The 16,872-nt window shown below is 39.1% G+C and overlaps 1 protein-coding gene across 3 annotated transcripts in view; it reads right to left on the bottom strand.

Annotated features, from left to right (window-relative positions):
* The window catches only part of DLEC1 (DLEC1 cilia and flagella associated protein), a 37,225-nt gene extending 22,032 nt beyond the window's left edge, over positions 1-15,193 (bottom strand). Inside the window, exons 1-17 of one of the 3 annotated variants that reach the window (XR_004748159.1) lie at positions 14,889-15,193; positions 14,598-14,738; positions 13,332-13,488; positions 12,709-12,819; positions 11,985-12,178; positions 11,526-11,734; positions 11,201-11,282; positions 10,696-10,783; positions 9,786-9,959; positions 8,899-9,035; positions 7,982-8,074; positions 6,669-6,759; positions 5,865-6,027; positions 4,052-4,244; positions 2,608-2,666; positions 1,902-2,076; positions 46-139 (exon numbers count right to left, since the gene is read on the bottom strand). Coding sequence is in view for 2 of the 3 variants with exons in the window: in XM_035317405.1 (XP_035173296.1) it covers positions 46-139; positions 1,902-2,076; positions 2,608-2,666; positions 4,052-4,244; positions 5,865-6,027; positions 6,669-6,759; positions 7,982-8,074; positions 8,899-9,035; positions 9,786-9,959; positions 10,696-10,783; positions 11,201-11,282; positions 11,526-11,734; positions 11,985-12,178; positions 12,709-12,819; positions 13,332-13,488; positions 14,598-14,738; positions 14,889-14,921 (2,194 nt within the window). In the remaining variant the exon portion in view is untranslated. Of the gene's footprint in view, positions 1-45; positions 140-1,901; positions 2,077-2,607; positions 2,667-4,051; positions 4,245-5,864; positions 6,028-6,668; positions 6,760-7,981; positions 8,075-8,898; positions 9,036-9,785; positions 9,960-10,695; positions 10,784-11,200; positions 11,283-11,525; positions 11,739-11,984; positions 12,179-12,708; positions 12,820-13,331; positions 13,489-14,597; positions 14,739-14,888 lie in introns of all 3 variants that reach the window. The other 2 variants (XM_035317405.1, XM_035317407.1) reach the window with 2 other exon arrangements.
* Positions 15,194-16,872: the final 1,679 nt, after the last annotated feature.

The raw sequence follows: 16,872 nt of genomic DNA, 5'->3' as shown, positions 1-16,872 counted from the left end.
ATGTTTCTATCGTTAATTGATACCTGCAAATCACAGAAACTTTACCTATGACACCAGTATGAGGTTCAACTTCCACGATATCACCAGCTGTGATTTTCTCCCACGTGTACTTGATCAACGATTTGCTGTTATTCCACATCTAGAACAATTAAAATCACCAAGTTAATTAACATACTTTAAGCTTTCATAGCAACAAGTCCACTTGCTGAGGGCAGCGAGGCACTGCAAAACTAGGTATTGCACATCTCACATCACATACTTATCTTTGCAAACTGTAACAATACCCTGATCACCAATAAATGTTAGAGCCTACTGATGCATCTTGAACCTAGCTCCAACATACAGTACCTTCACCTGAATCTTGAAATAAACCAAGCAAACTAAAAGTGGAAACACAGAGAACTTCATCTGACTTGAACGGTACCAACCCAGTATCATGCACTGTTAATTTCATCATATGCTGTAACCTCCTTTTGCTTTCCTCCTCTGTCATGTAAAAGGAGGACAAGAAGAAGTAGAATTCATCTGAGTGGATTTCAGATGTCTTCAAAATACCTGAGAGCCCTATATCTGATCTCATCTCCTAGCACTCTCTTTCCAGTCAATAAAGCCAATGAGATAGTGCTGGGAGCGATTCCTCCCATACATTTTAGCCTGTAGGATGTTATGCATCACCCTCTGGATGGTGTCTTAAAGTCTCCAAGTCCTATAAGGAAAAGGTAGAGCAGGTAGCTCACATGTGGAGATCTATGCCAAAAGCATTATATTTAGTCAGATGAACTTGGTGGCTACCTTCACACTGGTGTTCGGTGTTTTCTGAAACTTGAAGAAAATCCATTAACTTTTATAGAATATTATCTGGAAATAATTTAAGCCTGTTAAGTTTTTCAAAAATGCAACAGAACTTCAAAGCTTAAACTTGAAATCCTTCTTTTGAGAACAGCCTTTTTTGCCAAAGGATCTGTTTGTGAAGGAGATGTAAGCTCCTAAACCTTTGGCGTGCTCCTCAGGTCTTCTCAGACCATACTCTTATTTAAAGCCAATAAGGTTGTTCTCTGAACAGTCATCTCTAAGCAGAGCCCAAATTCTTATCTTTTTAAGACCGAAAGAAAATTGAAAATATTGCAGAATGTCATTATATTATCATTAAATGACTTCATTACCTATATCATGTTTAACTATTCTGGATTGCTGGAAAGTATGAAACGGCTGCCTTAAGTTGAAAAAGAACTCATGGGAAGAGTGAGCAGAGAACTAAATGCCAATTAGCGCACTCTCTAAGAAAAAACGAGAAGACCATTAACTGGGAAACCTCTTCCTGCCTGGCCATAGCTAGCAGGTTTATTTGTATTTAGGTGAGACTAAGATAAAAAGGATCTCGATCTGTATTGAAAAGGATGCTGAATGAGTGGACAGTTGCAGCAGGAAACTGTCCCATAATAGTCAAACAGAAATTATCAGGACCTGCAGGAATAGCATAAGGTCTAGAAAGCTACAGTCTAAGTGACTTCTGTAGCTTTTCTGTGCTTGCAGTAGTCCTTCAAACAAACAGTGCCTCTGTTACAAAGTCATTTAATCATCCATTGGTTGTTCCCCCAGCTGGAAAAACCTTGCTCTACAGGAGTGACAGATTGATAAGCAACAGGCTCGTGACCCAGAAAAACATTTAGAAGTGTACTGCTCTGTGATATCAAACCTGAGAGATGGAAAAAGAACAAAGCCTACTGCCTGGAGTGCAGGGCTAAGGAGGCCTGCTAGGGGTTTTCAGTACAGTAGTCATGGCCTCCTTTAAAAATATTTAAGAAAAACTAAAATAACATGGATCATCTGATAGCTTCTAACACCCATGACATCCAGTGACACAAAGCACATGATAACAATGAAGGAAAAAGCAAACAAACCTTAAATGTTTTTCTGACATTTACACTAATAAAGTTTTCTCCAGGGATGATAATGGCGTATGGCTCCAGAAGAAGCTGGAATGGTTCTGTTGATCCTTTAACTTCTATTTCCAGCACTATTACATCCTCTGCCTTGTATTGTGGGATGTTTTGAAGCATTCCCTCTTTCACTAAACTTCAGGAAGAAATGTAGTAGAATTATTAAACAATTTAAACTTTTGTTTAAACTGGATGCCACCTTTTGATTGCCAGATCAAAAGAAAGAAACATCAAAAGTTTCTCCACTACAGACTTCTGGAGTGCAATTAAAAACTGGAAAAATCCCAGTGGTTTTTTAACATTCTCTGGTTGTCCCAGTACATTCATGGAATAAGTCTCTAAGTCGTTACTGTTTGTCACTGCAGTCTGTAACAGAAAGAACTGCTGGAAGTCTCAGCAGAAAACATGGGAAATGAACAGACAAAATGTCAGAATTATCTTTTTTTTCGAGAGGTGCAGCCCCAGCTAGGGCTAAGGCATGCGTTCAGACATGATGGAAGCTCACAGAGACACTTTGTACCACTGTTAGTTTAGTTGTGCACATAAAATCCTTTATAGCTGTCAGCCCATTATAACCAGAAAGATAAGAAATCCTAGTAACTTAATGAAATACCATAGCTAAAATGTGGCCACACATGTTACATGGAAATCTCGTTTCTCAGCTTACCTAGGTAATTCTGGGATGTCCCTCAGAACCATCTGAGTCACACTGTGATATGTCTTCAGCTGCACAGATGAGGAAGGAAAGGCTTTTGTTATCAAGTAGGCAGTTACACTGAGAATTCAAAAATAGAGATGAAAAGGTAGTTTACATTTAAATTATGAACAATCATCATTGAAGTACTAAACTTTGAAAAAACATTCAAAATAGAGTTACTAAAAGAAAACATATTGGGCTACAAAACATTAAGCCAGATTCTGATCTCATGGTTTATGGTTCCAAGAAAAATACTCATGTTTGACATGCCTGTTATTATTTCCCTTGTATATTGCATACTACAGCAAGCATCTGCAAATACTCTGCAAATTAAGATTAGTATTGCTGTACTAACTTAAGGTTTATTTAGCCACTCCAGGGCATTTAACTGACCATCAATCTAATTCTGAATAAAAACCACTATTTTGCCATGATGGGGAAGGAGGATGCCTCATATATTCTAATGGCAAAAAAAAACCAAACAAACCACACCAACAGCAAATAAAATAACCACAGAAGCAGGCCTTACATCAGAAGGGCTTTGCAAAGGATTCATTTGTTTACAAAGAGACATCTAAATGTGTATGTTAATTTAATATATTTTTGTTAAAGAATTAAAATCTTTAAAGCATCATGAATATATTTTCATATTAAAGTATTTTTTTTTTAAGTTAATTTCTCTTCCACATTTACTTGAGGCATTCCTAAGTCTGTCAATCAACACACCATGGGACATTTTCACTCCTGGGCTTACTCTGGATCAAGTTTCCTTAAATACGGTGAGCTCATCCTCCCTATTTACATGGATGGGAGAGCAGAAACTAAGACAACAGCCATCCACTGGTACAGCTGCACTCCAACATCACTGCACCCCCCTCTATACAACAGCTGCATGTCATCATTCCTCTGCCAAATACTACTACCCCTTTAATTTACTGCAGAGCTGTTCATAGGTCCCTTTTCAGCCCAAACAAGCTACATTTGGAAACGGTTTAAATAATCAGTTTGCTAACCAAGACTGTTGAGCTATAACGTGCGTATGGGGTAGATTCCCCCAAAGGTGCTCAGTTAGCAGATCCTGAGTGTCAGGGGATCGTGAAGGGGCTGGTAGTGCAGTAAGGATGGCAACTTTATCTGCCAGCACAGCTGCAGCTAAGAGGACGTGTCCATGGTTTCAGTGTAATGTTAGTGGTGTCCAGTCAGTACCAGAAATGCCATGAGATCAGAAGCTGCCTCATATTTTGCAGTCAAAACATGTTTTCTTTCAGTAACTTTCTATATTTTGAATACTGTTTATTAGAGCATACTACCAGCCAATTACATTTAATTCAGAAAGCTGCACAGCATGGGTTTTATGACTTGCATAAAAATACACAGCTGGAATTTGTAGATAGGAAGGAATCACAAGCCATACCTCCCGTGGAGCATAAGTGAGAGTAAACTCATGATCAGCATGGGGATGCAAAACTCCCTGCTCAGGATTCAGGGAGAAGGCCGTCTCCGTGTCTCGTTTGTATTCAATCTTTGTGAAATCTGCAGCTTCTTCTGGCACTGATGGCTGCAGATTAGGCTTTATTATCTGCCAGTAGAAAGGAAGTTCTACGTGGCTACAAAGTGATCAATAAACAAAAAGAAATTATGATTAAAAAAAATTTGAGCAAGATATTGAGAGAAATTTTTCAGCTTTTTTTTTTTTTTTTTTTTTTTTTTTTCCCATGTAGGGAATTCCTTTCTTTAAAGATTATAGGGGGTTAAGCTTATCAGTGCTCGTGAGCTACAAAGCTGATGAGACAGCATAGAAAGAGACAGAGTATATAAATTCCACAAAGAATATACTAATATTTTGAAATAAATTATACATGCACAAGAGAAGTTAACGCGTTCTTGCCTTATTTAACTTGTCATGTAATACAACTTTTAAGAAACTCTAAAGTTCTTCTTTCAAGACTTTGAGATCAACAAGACCATTCCTGCTGATATCAGTGTTTGCATTGGATCGCTGCTAGTAATCTATGTAACGTTCTGACTGTAATCCAAATGCAAGCTCTGGTCTTTAACAAGTCAACAAACAGCAGCTCCAGCTAAGATGATAGCAATGGCTCTGCAATACTATTTGTAATCCAGAAAGCATTGCTTAACTGGGTTGCTTCAGCAGAATTATATTCCATGGAATGTGTTCATAGGTTTTAAAACTTTGTTCATTTTGACCTCAAAAACTTTGCCTTAGAAAATGGAGAAAGGACACTGGAATTTCAAAGTGAAATTAATGATATAAAACTGAACAAGGAAAATTTATTGTATCACTTTCTCTAGCATTATAAAGTTTTCTCTTAACTGTTTCCATGAAGTTCAGTCTCAGCCTGCCCAGTTCTGCTTCACCCTAATGCTGACACCAGAAGTGCATGGACTGCTGTCACGATGATAGAGCAGTTCACTGACTCACTTTCCTACTCCCAGCCAACATTCTGGCATTGTTCTGCATCTATGGTTTCCAGGCCAGACAGATAACAAACTTCCAGAAATTCACTGTAGCAATTTACCTGTCTGTATCTAGAAATAGCACTGGGCTCCTCACTGTTTTGATGGTCTGCAGCTTCTAACTACTGCAATCGTGCAAATCAGTACACTTCTATTATTGTCTGAGTGAGTTTGATCAAAATCAGGATTCCACCATGTTCAGTACAAGGTAATTATGGAGAGACGTGTTCCTTGACTTCAAATACAGTTTATATATATATATATATTATGGCACAGTAGTAGGAATCATGTGAAAGTTTTAATCTGAGCTAGTCACACTGAACTCCTATTTAATCAGGGGAGATCCAGTGCAGTCTAGGATGCATTATGTCCTTTTCTATGGAAGATGCCTACAGCCAGGTCAGAATTGTACCCTAAAAAGCACCTATTTCCCCGCACTATGAAAGGAAAGGTGTACAGGGCACTTTGCTCAGCTGTACAAATATACCTTGTAGACATGTAAAGTTAGATGAGGTAAATCCCAGCTAGTTGACCCTGTTAAACACTTCCTGCAGCCATCCTGTTCTTCCAAGCATATCCTTGACCCTTAATTACTAAACAACAGGGCAAAAAGAAGCATAAAGCTTCTGCACAAAGCTTAACAAGAGCATGAAGATTTCCCCAGTCTGAGAGAGTATGGTATTACAAATAAGTTCCCTACCAGTATGTTTAGACTTCAGAGCATTACTCTATTAATAGTAGCTACGTACGTAGAGTTTCTTATAACTAAATTCTTCTCTTCAGTGGCATGCGGGTTTTGGGGGTCAAATCGTATGAGGTGCTGTGCTGTGACATCAGTAACTTCACCAGGTTCAGGGCTGCTTTCTCCACCCGTCACACGCAAAAGCTCCAGAGCTATCAGCTGGCCAACCCCTTGAAGAAATAAGTAGGTATTACTGTTTTCCACCTTGTTATTAACTTTGTTCATATTGCTCATTAACACCAAATACCAGCAGTGGCTGTTACTGGTTATATCTGGTGTTTCCTCAAGTTTCAGAGTTCCACCATGTTAACTGCACAGCATTTTCTTGATGTTCTTTGATTGCCAACATACATCAGTAGAGATCTTCTCTTTAAGAATTTAACAGATTTAGATTTCAGGGCCCAACCTCAGCCCACCTACATTAGCACTGTTTTATTGAAGCCAGCAGAATGTTTGCAATGGTTGATGCTGTGGCTTCCAGGCATTTTGAGCAGTATAATGAAAATAAAAAATAAGCAACACAAACAACTTTTAAGAATTCCCAAATGAAATGCCTGTAATAAAAAGATTGTGTGAATTTCAAGTTAAGCCTAATGTCATGTTACTCACAATACAGAACAAGCACTAACTTTTACGATAATTTCAACTGGTTTCATTAGATAATCCAAAGATTGCCTGTCTCTCCTGAATACCCTAATCCAAGATATGCCCCAAATCTGCTTCACACCCAAATGCACATCAACCACCACCCACATTAGCTGAGTACCTGCAGTGTTAGAAACACGATCTCTGAAAAGCGTTAGGAACAAACCTGTGACTGTAACATCATTGACCTGGCAGTTGTCACAAACAATGGTGTATATCTGCTGCGAGACTTCTGGAGAAGAAGGGAAAAACACTACCTGGAAGACAGAAGCAAAATAATAAAGTTTGTAACTGATTTTCCTCCAGGAAATCATAAACTTCAATTCATAAGTGTTCACTGAAGGACAGTTCTAATGGTTAATAATTAAATAATGTTACGTTTACAAGAATGAAAATTAAGTAATCTTCCATTTACAAGGAACAGAGTCATATTCCCTTAGCCCAGAATGAAACAGGTGCTTTTGGGGTGACTAAACCTACATGAGTGCACTTGGCTGGTCACCACAAGCTGCCTTTGTAGTCACTCGAGTTGGGGGCAGTTCACTGGGTTAGTCATACAAATTGCACCCTAAGGATAGATCTGTCCTCAGTCACTTCTTGAGCAACACCACTGCTGCCTGTAAAGCTACAGCAGCGTGAGCAGGGTCAGATGCTCTGTGCCTTCCCCGAGCTCCATTTCAACAAAAACAATTCAGGGCCCAAACTGTGCAACCTTTAGCTCCAGTAATGTGCACCACGGCTGTCCTGCCTGCTATCCATTACTGCCTGCAGGCCCAACCTGTGCTAAATCCAGCTTCTCTTTCTCTCACACAAGTGGGTGGCCCTCCTGAAGTAATGCAGCTGGGAAGAGAGAAGGGGAAACTCTTCTCCTTTACCCACACCTGTGTGACTCATTGATTTAGTAGCAGCCAGGAAAACAAACAAACAAACAACAAAAAAACAACTTAGAGGCTGGCTGTGCTCCCATTCTTCCTCTCCCCATCGTGATGCTGTGATAAAATGTGGCCCACATCAGAGAAGGCAGTGGTTGTAGCCAGTATTGCACACCTACTGCATGATCTGTTTCAGTAAACAGCAGAGTAAAAATAAGGGTTTGTACCTGCTGCTCTACAATTGAAATAATTTGTTTCCCAAAATGTCTCTTTCCAATAAAACTCACTTTTTTGGACTTGGTGCCCCAGCTGAAGTGAAATAAGGACTCCTGTCTTCTCAGATTTCTATTTTTTCTAACAGGGTTCTTTGCATGGGGAAAATCTGACTGGTCTCTGCTAGGTAAGTAGAACTTGGAAGCTACAATGAAAGACCCTTCAGTAAGGCTCACAGATGCAATTCTGCCAGAATCATTCCACAAAAGGACTTGAGCTTTTTTGTTCACACAAACTCAAATTTGCAGGGTCCAGCCAGGACATCCTAAACTGATGTTGTTTTGCTGATGTATTTGGTAAAGTACAAATACTTTCTATGGTAGCAATTACTAACCTCTACTGTTGTACTCTGCCCTGGAGCTAGCTCAAAAACAGCAGGATAGATCCCAAACGGATCTTGTGTCACAAAACCAACAGTAGCAACAGCCTAAGATTTAAAAAATAAAAATAATTATTAAATTAAATCAATCAGCTTATTGACTTTTTGTTTTCATAACACAGGGTTACCTAAAACAGGCAGCGTACTACAATATCACTGTTCTACCCCTTCCCATAATTTTTTATCACATCTCAAAAGTATGTGGCTTATTTATATGGCTTAGTTAGAAGTGTTTTGTGGTTTGTAATTACCTTGGTGAAAGCTGAAGGAGGGAAGGTGCTGTCTTCAGAGATATATGATCATGTCAGGTGCCCCAATGTTCACCTTCACAGGAGAAACAGCTATGCCTGAGCACAGGAGCCGTGTGTTTCTGTATGTTTATGACTGAGTGAGATCTGCAGTATTTCAGGAGGCACAGCCTAGCACGTAAGCTATTCCAATAGTTTTTCCTCCAACACATAAGAGCAATCTACCAGTCACATTTCATCTTTGTCTGTATCACTTATAACCTGTTCTGTGATGGCAGGCTCAAGGAAGAGTGGATTTCTTGGTTCTCTGGGTGCAGCAAGGTCAATATGTGATAGCTTTGGTGGGGAAGGGGAGGAAACTAGCTCAAGTATGCTTGAACTGATTTTATCTTTGCTTCGTTTATGTGTAATAAATAGACGACTCCTTCCACAGGTAAGCCAGAGCACACACAGGAGGTAAAGACAGCCAAGGAGACTGGACTGAAGGATAAATGTAAATCCTGGAAGGAATGGGTCAGGACAGATGCACCCAGCAAGTTCTCATGAATTCTGTGCTGGTATACCCCAATTACTTCAAAACCTCTTCACTTCAGAGCATCTCTACCACGTCCAGCAATCACTCACCCTGAAATTAGGAGGTGGCCAGGCTTTTTTTGGCATTATACAGAACTTCCCAGTGCTAAATCCCTCATTTCTGCACGAAATCAGTGTTACTTTTATTCCTCCAACAAGGCAAGAACCACAGTCTATAACACGAGGCACTGCAACGAGCAACAAAGAAAATCAGCTACAAAGCCAGTGAAGGTTAGCAGCTGGCAAAGCCAGTTCTTAAATAACTTTTTTTAAGACAACATGCTGCAAATAAACACGCTAGGTCCTGTCATCCTAAAAGCTTTGAATTCTTTCCATTTGAATATTAAACTATGTGAGTTGCATATTTCTGCATTCATCTTACAGTTGAATGGCGCTTCCTACTTAAGAACTCCATTGAATGATGACAGCTAAGTAAGATGATTTTTCAAAAAGATGAATTTTAAATGAAAGCAAGTTTGTGCAAAAGTAGTCCTGATTGCTACAGATGAGTTTAAGTATTTGAGAGATGAATTCTGCAGATATATTATATCAATATATAATGAATGTAACATGAATTTATATTAATCAATAGCGGCAAATATTTATAACTAAATCATAATTCCTTAATATTTAAGATTAATATTTACATTAATATAATTGATGAGATACAAGCCTAGAAAAGTGGTTCCTGTTCATTCCTCTAATGCAGTGAAAATAAAGAGCTCCGTGCGTCATGCACAAATAATAGGGGAAAAAATTGATGAGATTACATTTTAATAGCTAACAAATCTATTAGGAGTGAAAATGAGATAGGTATCAAAGTGTAGAAAATGCACTGCCACATTTCTCCGCGTTTGTTTTGTAACATAAAATTGGAGACAGTCAATTAAAAAAAATCCATGTAACATTAGAGAAACTTAGAATTGGATATTACTCACATGTTAGCACTGGAGCTGGTCTTTTTGCTTGGATCTGGATCAGAAGAGGTTCTGATACTTGAGTCTCCACTAATATATAATCTTCATAATCTGCTAGATATTCAGGAATAAATTGGACTACATACTGGCATGACATCCCAGGAGCAATCATTCCTCCCTTTCCTGGAAATTTTCCTTGGAAAAAAAAATGCAAGTAATTAAAATATTAAAACCTCACAAAGTTGTCATAGATTTTTATGATCCTAACTCCCTCTGGAAAGGTGCCTGTAAACTCCCACCATGTATTGCCTTCGGTCAAGCTGATAAAAAACCACAAAGGGCTTGACAGTGCAATCTGTGTATATGCCTAACTTTCACTGCACTCAAAAGATTTTTTTTTGTCTGAAAGATGTTTCTCATAACTACAGAAAACTGCACAAGAGAAACCTGGAGATGTTACCCAGTTTTCCTCTGCTACAAAACATGATTTACATGTGCACGTCTAACTTCTAAACATTCTCTAACTTAATCTTCCTTGCTGGTTTGTTATTTCTTGCCCTCTCCCCACACTGATTTCAATGGACACTAAGTCTGTTCCTAGCTGAATTCGGCGTAAAACTCAGTCGAGGTATTCCACAGATACCTATCAGTCTGACATCAAACATTTTAATGTTAGACTTCTTGAATTCCTCATCACGCCACTGGAATCTGGTTATGGTTCATGGTTATGAATGGTTTTAAAGATGTAAAACAACCTTCAGTTTCAATGACCTTCAGTTTCTTTTACTGAACGGGTTGTTGTTGTAATCTGCTATCCAGAGCTCTATGGATACCAGAACAAAGCAAAGGGCTCCGAAAAATACTAGTTCAAGCAGATAAATTAGATCTTTTAGGTGTTACCATCTTAAAGGCAGTAAAAAAACCCACTTACCTGGTCCAATGGCAAATGCTGAAGTAGAGGGAGGAATAAGTCTTACATGGTGACATGTTGAAGTGATGTTCTGTATCTCTACAGTCATCTTCATTTAAGAAGAAAATATAATAGTATATTGTATTTATTACTACTTATCATAATGTTTGCTATTCCCTAGTGCTCTGCTAGTAGGTGCTAATTTAACATGAAGACAGGCCTAAAATCAAAATCAGGAATACCACAGAAGCTGAAACTGTTAATCCTTCTCAGTTTATGTAAAGTCTCAATGAAATACTAGCAAAACCACATAGATACTGAAAAGGTTCCCCTTTAGTTTTCACTGATTAGAGTGTCAGTGGTATGTGTGAAAGAATATCTTGAAGGAAGCTAAAGGGTCATTAAATCAATATAAAGAAGAAGCTCGGACTTCTGTTAACTGTGGAAAGCCAAAAGACTGTGTGAAATCACGGCAGGATGTAATGCTTCCAGCGGCAAAATTAAATCCCTGCAAAGAAATTCTCACCTCATAAACCTGGCCAACTTCATAATCAGAAAATAAAACAATAGGTGGATTGACATGAAACACAGGAACAAATGAGGTATCACTGAAAAAAAAAAAGAAAAAAAAAAAAGGAAAGATTTTCTTACTGCCTGGTTCTTTACATACTGACAAAATGACAAATTTCAAAGCGTATCCTTTAGCAAAAAACAAAATGTCATGCAGACATACTCAATTTCCTAAGAGGCCATACAGATATTTAGCTCAAAATACATAGGTTTAAATCCACAGTAATTCTATAGTGGAACTCTTTGTGGACTCTAGTTCAGAAGCAAAGAATACTGCTTACCCTTTATTAGCTTCTGCTATGATTTTTTCCATCTTTTCTTGAGAAATGACAAGAGATTTGCCTCCATGAAGAGTATTTGGTGGGAAAAAGCGGGGGTTCTTCAGATAGTTCTGTCTTTTCTCAAGCTGGGCAAGATAAGCACATTCTCTTTCTCTCTCTGCTTTGCACTTACTGCTTTTCCAGGCCACCTCCTGTGAGGCATTAGATTTCTTTGAAAAACAGAGACCATGGTGCAAAATTAGACACTGCAACTTTGAAAAAAGCTATCTGTACATGACTAACTGAAGCTAGACAGTATTTAAAATTCATATAAAAAATATTGTATTTCTCTTTTCTTAACAGACCAAAGGAAAACACTGCAGCCAAATAAATAATGCAGTGAGATTCACCCTTTGTTTTAGGATTAAAATAGGCCCTGCAGTTCTGACAGACTAAAACCACTGAATCTGTAAAACTTACCTTACTTGTCTTTTTAGTCTGGTGGCTAGAGTCTGGAGTTGAAGGTAGAGTTAATGTGGATAAAGACACATTTGACAGGCTACCAGATATTTTCTGGAGGTGTGCAATTTGTGTAGTCATCTGGCCCTGCAAGTTTGAAGAAATTCGCTGTTTAAAACTAAAGGTCTCCTTCATGTAGCCAGGTTCTGGTTTCCCTGTAATTCAAAGAAAAATATAATTATGTAACAGAAAAACATGAATTAAAACCATTTATTCTAAGCACACATACATGAACTTGTTTTAGTCTCATCAATGGTAAAAAAAAACACACTTTAAATCCTCTATAATTTAATTCATATTTATGGTTTATTTTGCAAAAATGAAGCAAAGTAATTTAATAAGAAAACATTTATAAGTATTAGTTAAACAAGCTATATAGAAAGTTATATTACTGCCAGAAAGCTGTATTAATCCTACGAGTGGGACTTACAATGTTCTGTCTGATTTACAAAAAGATCTATATGATGGACCTACGATAGCCAGAAAATTCACATAAACGAGATGGACCATCCAGCCCCATGCTCTTATACTTGGACAATGAAATTGCCACCTTAGGGGAAACTCCAAGATTTTAGATTTTTATCTTTCTTTTGAATTACAATTGATAAACAATCTACATTGTGGAATTTGTGTCTAAATGTGACTGTTCTAAAAAGTCTAGATTATTTTCTGGTGTAAAAGTTACCTTTTGGTGCTCTAGTAACAGGTAATTTATCAGTGATGTAATCATCGGGGCAGGTTAAATGATGTTTTCTAAGAAGTTCATTATCCACAATCCACCTAAAAGAGGATGCCACTACAACAGTAAAACATAAAAACAAAGATAAGTGCAAAAGCTTCAGATAACAATGATCTCGATCAACTCAAAGTTATGTTCTCTTTTTAACCCATCACTGTCAGGTAATATTGTTGGATAGATAAACTGTCTGGTATTTTAATCCCAGGACGTGGACATGTATCTCCACAATTTTAAATTCAGTTCAAACTCAGCTATGCAGCCATCGGAGAAACATCAGATCTTTGTTGGTTGCTGCTACATAGCAAGGTGTGTTTGTTTGTTATAAAGGTAGGTGGGCAAGCAATTAATAGCAAGTCTAATACCTTGAAAATGACTTGGTTGTTTTGTTTCTTTCAAGGTTAAGCAGATGTTAGCATTCTTCAATGTCTGCACAAAATCTATCAAAGTTGCTCTGTTGATGTAAAGCCAAACTAGAAGCATCAGACCTACCAGTGATTCAGACCAACATTGTGTTAGTCTCCCAGTACTAAGAGAGGAGAGACCCAGTACAGGATTTCCTGAATTCTCACCTGGTGGTAGTCCCATTTTGTGGAATTCTTCCCCAGCATCTACCTTCAGCACATTTAGGGCCCTTTCTTCTTCAGCTTTTGCTCGAGCCTGGGCTTGAATGATGTTCTCTTCTACTTTATCAGCTTCTGTCAGTTGGCAATTATACTCTGCTACAAGCTGTCATAGGCAAGGATGAAATGACTGCAGTTTAAGCTGTCAAATTATTAAAGATCTCCTTACAGATAAATGGTTTCTATTTGCCTATGAGAAGTAAATAGAGAGCTTAATAAAATGTCATTAATTTACATCAATAAATTGGCTTGCTAAAACACCTTCATTTCCATCATTTAGCTTGTGCTGGTTAAGAAGCACTATCCAGCTATCCATATATCAAGAACATGTGAAAGATGACAGCACCCTCTCAGGAGGGGAGAAATGTCTCTTTTACCTTCTGTGGGACGCTAACTACCACAAAACATTTTGCCTAAAAGTGTAGGATTAAGTTTAAAGTGATTGTTCTCTCCTAATTATTAGGAAGGTCCACAATATATGCAACAGCAGTGATAATTTACTTCTCCCTAGATATTTTGGATCACTGCTCAGTGTGGTAAATGCTTTATAAGCACATCTCAGAAAGAAAGAACCAGTCTCAAAGAAGTTTTTAAAGAAAAAATAATAGTGGAAGCACAAGGACATACAAGATGAATACCAAGTAAAACTGAGAAGCATTGGTTTCACAACACCTGTAGCTTATCTTGCAACAGGGCTTAACTATTTGGCTTTTTTTTTTTTTTTTTTTTTTTTTGCTTGCTTTTAATTGGAAAGGGCAGGATGCATTCAGCTAAAAATAGATGCATTCAGCTAAAAATTATCCTGCCTTCTCATTCTAGGATCCTTCCACTGTCAAGGAATACAGGTAAAGTTCCACCCTGTATTAAACTAGGTACCTAAAATGGATCAGACAGACTGTGCCCCCTAAATGCAGCCTGTTTTTTTATTTTCTGAGGTTATAGAGAGCCTTGGGTGATTAGTTTATATGTAACATACAAGTAAGAGACATGCATTTTCAGGTGAAATGAATCTCAACCAAGCAGCCAGTGTCAGGAAGTAGCATTCACATTTATTACTCAGAACACACTGTGCCCACTGATGCATCTGTTTGCTTATGCACTCCTATTTGCCTTTTTTTTGTTTGTTTGTTTGTTTTATGGAAGACCTAGAAATTAAGAAGTAACAATGAAACCCGAACAGAGCTCCAAAACTTTGCCTTTTTTTTTGACTTGTACCTTCTGTAGCTCCTCTGTGAAGGCCTCAGGATAAACATCCTCTCCTCCTTGGGACTTGGTCCAGTTTGCCACTATGTCTGCCCCTATAACATCTCCCGTGTACAGGTCCTTAAAGGTGCTGGCCAACAGGTGGGAGATGTCCTGAGGAAAGGAAATGAGGAGATTGCACCACTGAGCTACAGTACACGTGTTCAACCGACTGGGATTGAAGGAGGGAGGAGGAGAAGTGGTGAAAAATGGCTGAGGAAAGGGAGGGGATATAAGAAAGGGTTGTATGCCCCGTGACCTTACCTGTGAGTGGTTGGGGAAGCTGCACCCTGCCATGGCGCCTGGGTCCCCCTGGCTGCCCTCAGCCTCCAGCTGCCCGTTGCCCAACGACCTGGAGGGGGGCAAGGGCCAGGCCCGCCTCACGCGGTGGAGCGGAGGGTGCAGGGGGGAGCCCCGGACCCCAATACTGGGGATTAACCCAGCCCCAGCTCTTCCTCACCCCTCACACAATGCCATTCCTGCCGCCAGAGCAGCTCTGTTTGTGTAAATTGTCAAGGTAACAGGAGCGGCTGGTTGAGGGCGGCAGCTTATGTCTCTGAGGCACCCATACAGTCCTTCTGCCCTGACAGCATGGGTAGATTCTACCCTCTTTTAAAGCAACAGAGCGGTCTACATTAATAATAATAAGAAAAAAAATAGAAACAAAATGTTGATTTAGAAACTTCAGAGTTGTTATGAGCTTTTCGTATTGCCCCTCCAACACCATCAGGCCCCGGTACAAATCCCGAGTTTCACAGCCAAGGAAATGAGGCAAAGCCTTTCCTTTTCCTAGAGCTTCCCCAGCCGCCCGAAGAATCAGGCTTTGTCCCTGCGGCTGGGCTGTGAGGGGAGAAAAGCTGTGTAGCTCATTATCAAGCCGAAAAACTATCAATCTTCCCTCTCGACCTGCTATTGCGCCGTGGCTGTGTACACCGGTTGCTAACAACAGCTGCTGGAGTGGGTGATATTTTCCTTAGAAACCATCCTTGCATAGCTTTTTGTGTTTGTCTTGCCTGCTTTCTTTTATTTTTTTTTTTTGTTTGTTTGTTTTTCTTCTTTCTCCCTGCATCTTGCTGAGAGGGAAGGAGCCAGCTGGTGGGTCATGGGGCTTCTCCCTCACTATGGTTAACTCCTGTTAAGGGGGTTTGCTGAGGCTGGACATGGTGGGAGGGATAGGCAGTATGCTTGTGTGTTACTGCCCTCTGATGGCACTCCACAGGAAATAACCATCGCAAAAAAATAATTACAGTTTTCCAACCCTTCTTCTCCATGAGCAGATAAGCAAGAAGCACTGGCTGCAAGCCCCAAAATGGTGTTTGTAGGCATGGGACACATGGGCTTGTGACTACACGGTTAGTGTCACAAGCTTTAGTTCATCACTTCAACGCAATCTGCAATTCACCATTGGAATACGACATCAAATTAGGCTCTGAGGAATGTTGTGTTTTTAGTTTCCCTGTGAAAACAGAAACTTTCCCAAGGGAAAGCTCAGCAAGTCTGCGATATCCTGTTCCAAAGGTTAAGGCAAGTCAGAAAAATTGCTGTCATCTGACAATGGTAAGACCAGGTATGTGTGTTTTCACACAGAAAAGGTTCACATCTTTGTTTCTGGTGGCTGTGAAGGCACATAGGTGTGTGCTTGCCTTTAAAAGTAGGTTGGCGTATCCACATTTTGACATGTTTCCATATCAGAATTCCAAGTTTTCTTGTCATCTGCTTTTACAATTAATTGTAACATCTGTTTGCTAGCTGGAATGTTAATAAAATCCAGCATTTTTTTAAAGAATTCATTCCTAGCTTTGCAGAAAGCCTCACAGCAGTGGCAGTAAAGCAGATGTTTTTGTTTAAAATAGTATATACATGTGCATGAAAACTGACTGTGGAAAAGCTTTCTGTACTTTCATCTTTACTGTCTTTCACTAAAATTGCCAAGCAGATCATCTCACTTTTGAAGCTGGATGCTTTTTTCCAGCTGCAGTCCAGAAATCCACCATGGAATCTGGAAGTGAAGGTGAGATCTGTCTGCCCAGTAGTCAAATGCAAGATCAGAAGGGAGTTCCTACAGCCTGGTCCAGAGCTATACACAGTAGTTTCCTATATGATACCAGCACATTTTTTATTAGATCTCTGTTTTTAAGCTGTCATCATTTACTCATATAACATTAAAAATAAATGCCACTGTTCCTGTTGTAAAGCTGTGTAATTCACATATGTATTTACATTTCCATATGAATACTTTAAAAATTAA

The sequence above is a fragment of the Oxyura jamaicensis genome, chromosome 2 (genome assembly GCF_011077185.1).
Source record: "Oxyura jamaicensis isolate SHBP4307 breed ruddy duck chromosome 2, BPBGC_Ojam_1.0, whole genome shotgun sequence".
Taxonomy (NCBI): Eukaryota; Metazoa; Chordata; class Aves; order Anseriformes; family Anatidae; genus Oxyura; species Oxyura jamaicensis.
Note: the sequence above shows the minus strand (reverse complement) of the source record. Positions and strands in the feature narration are given on the sequence as shown.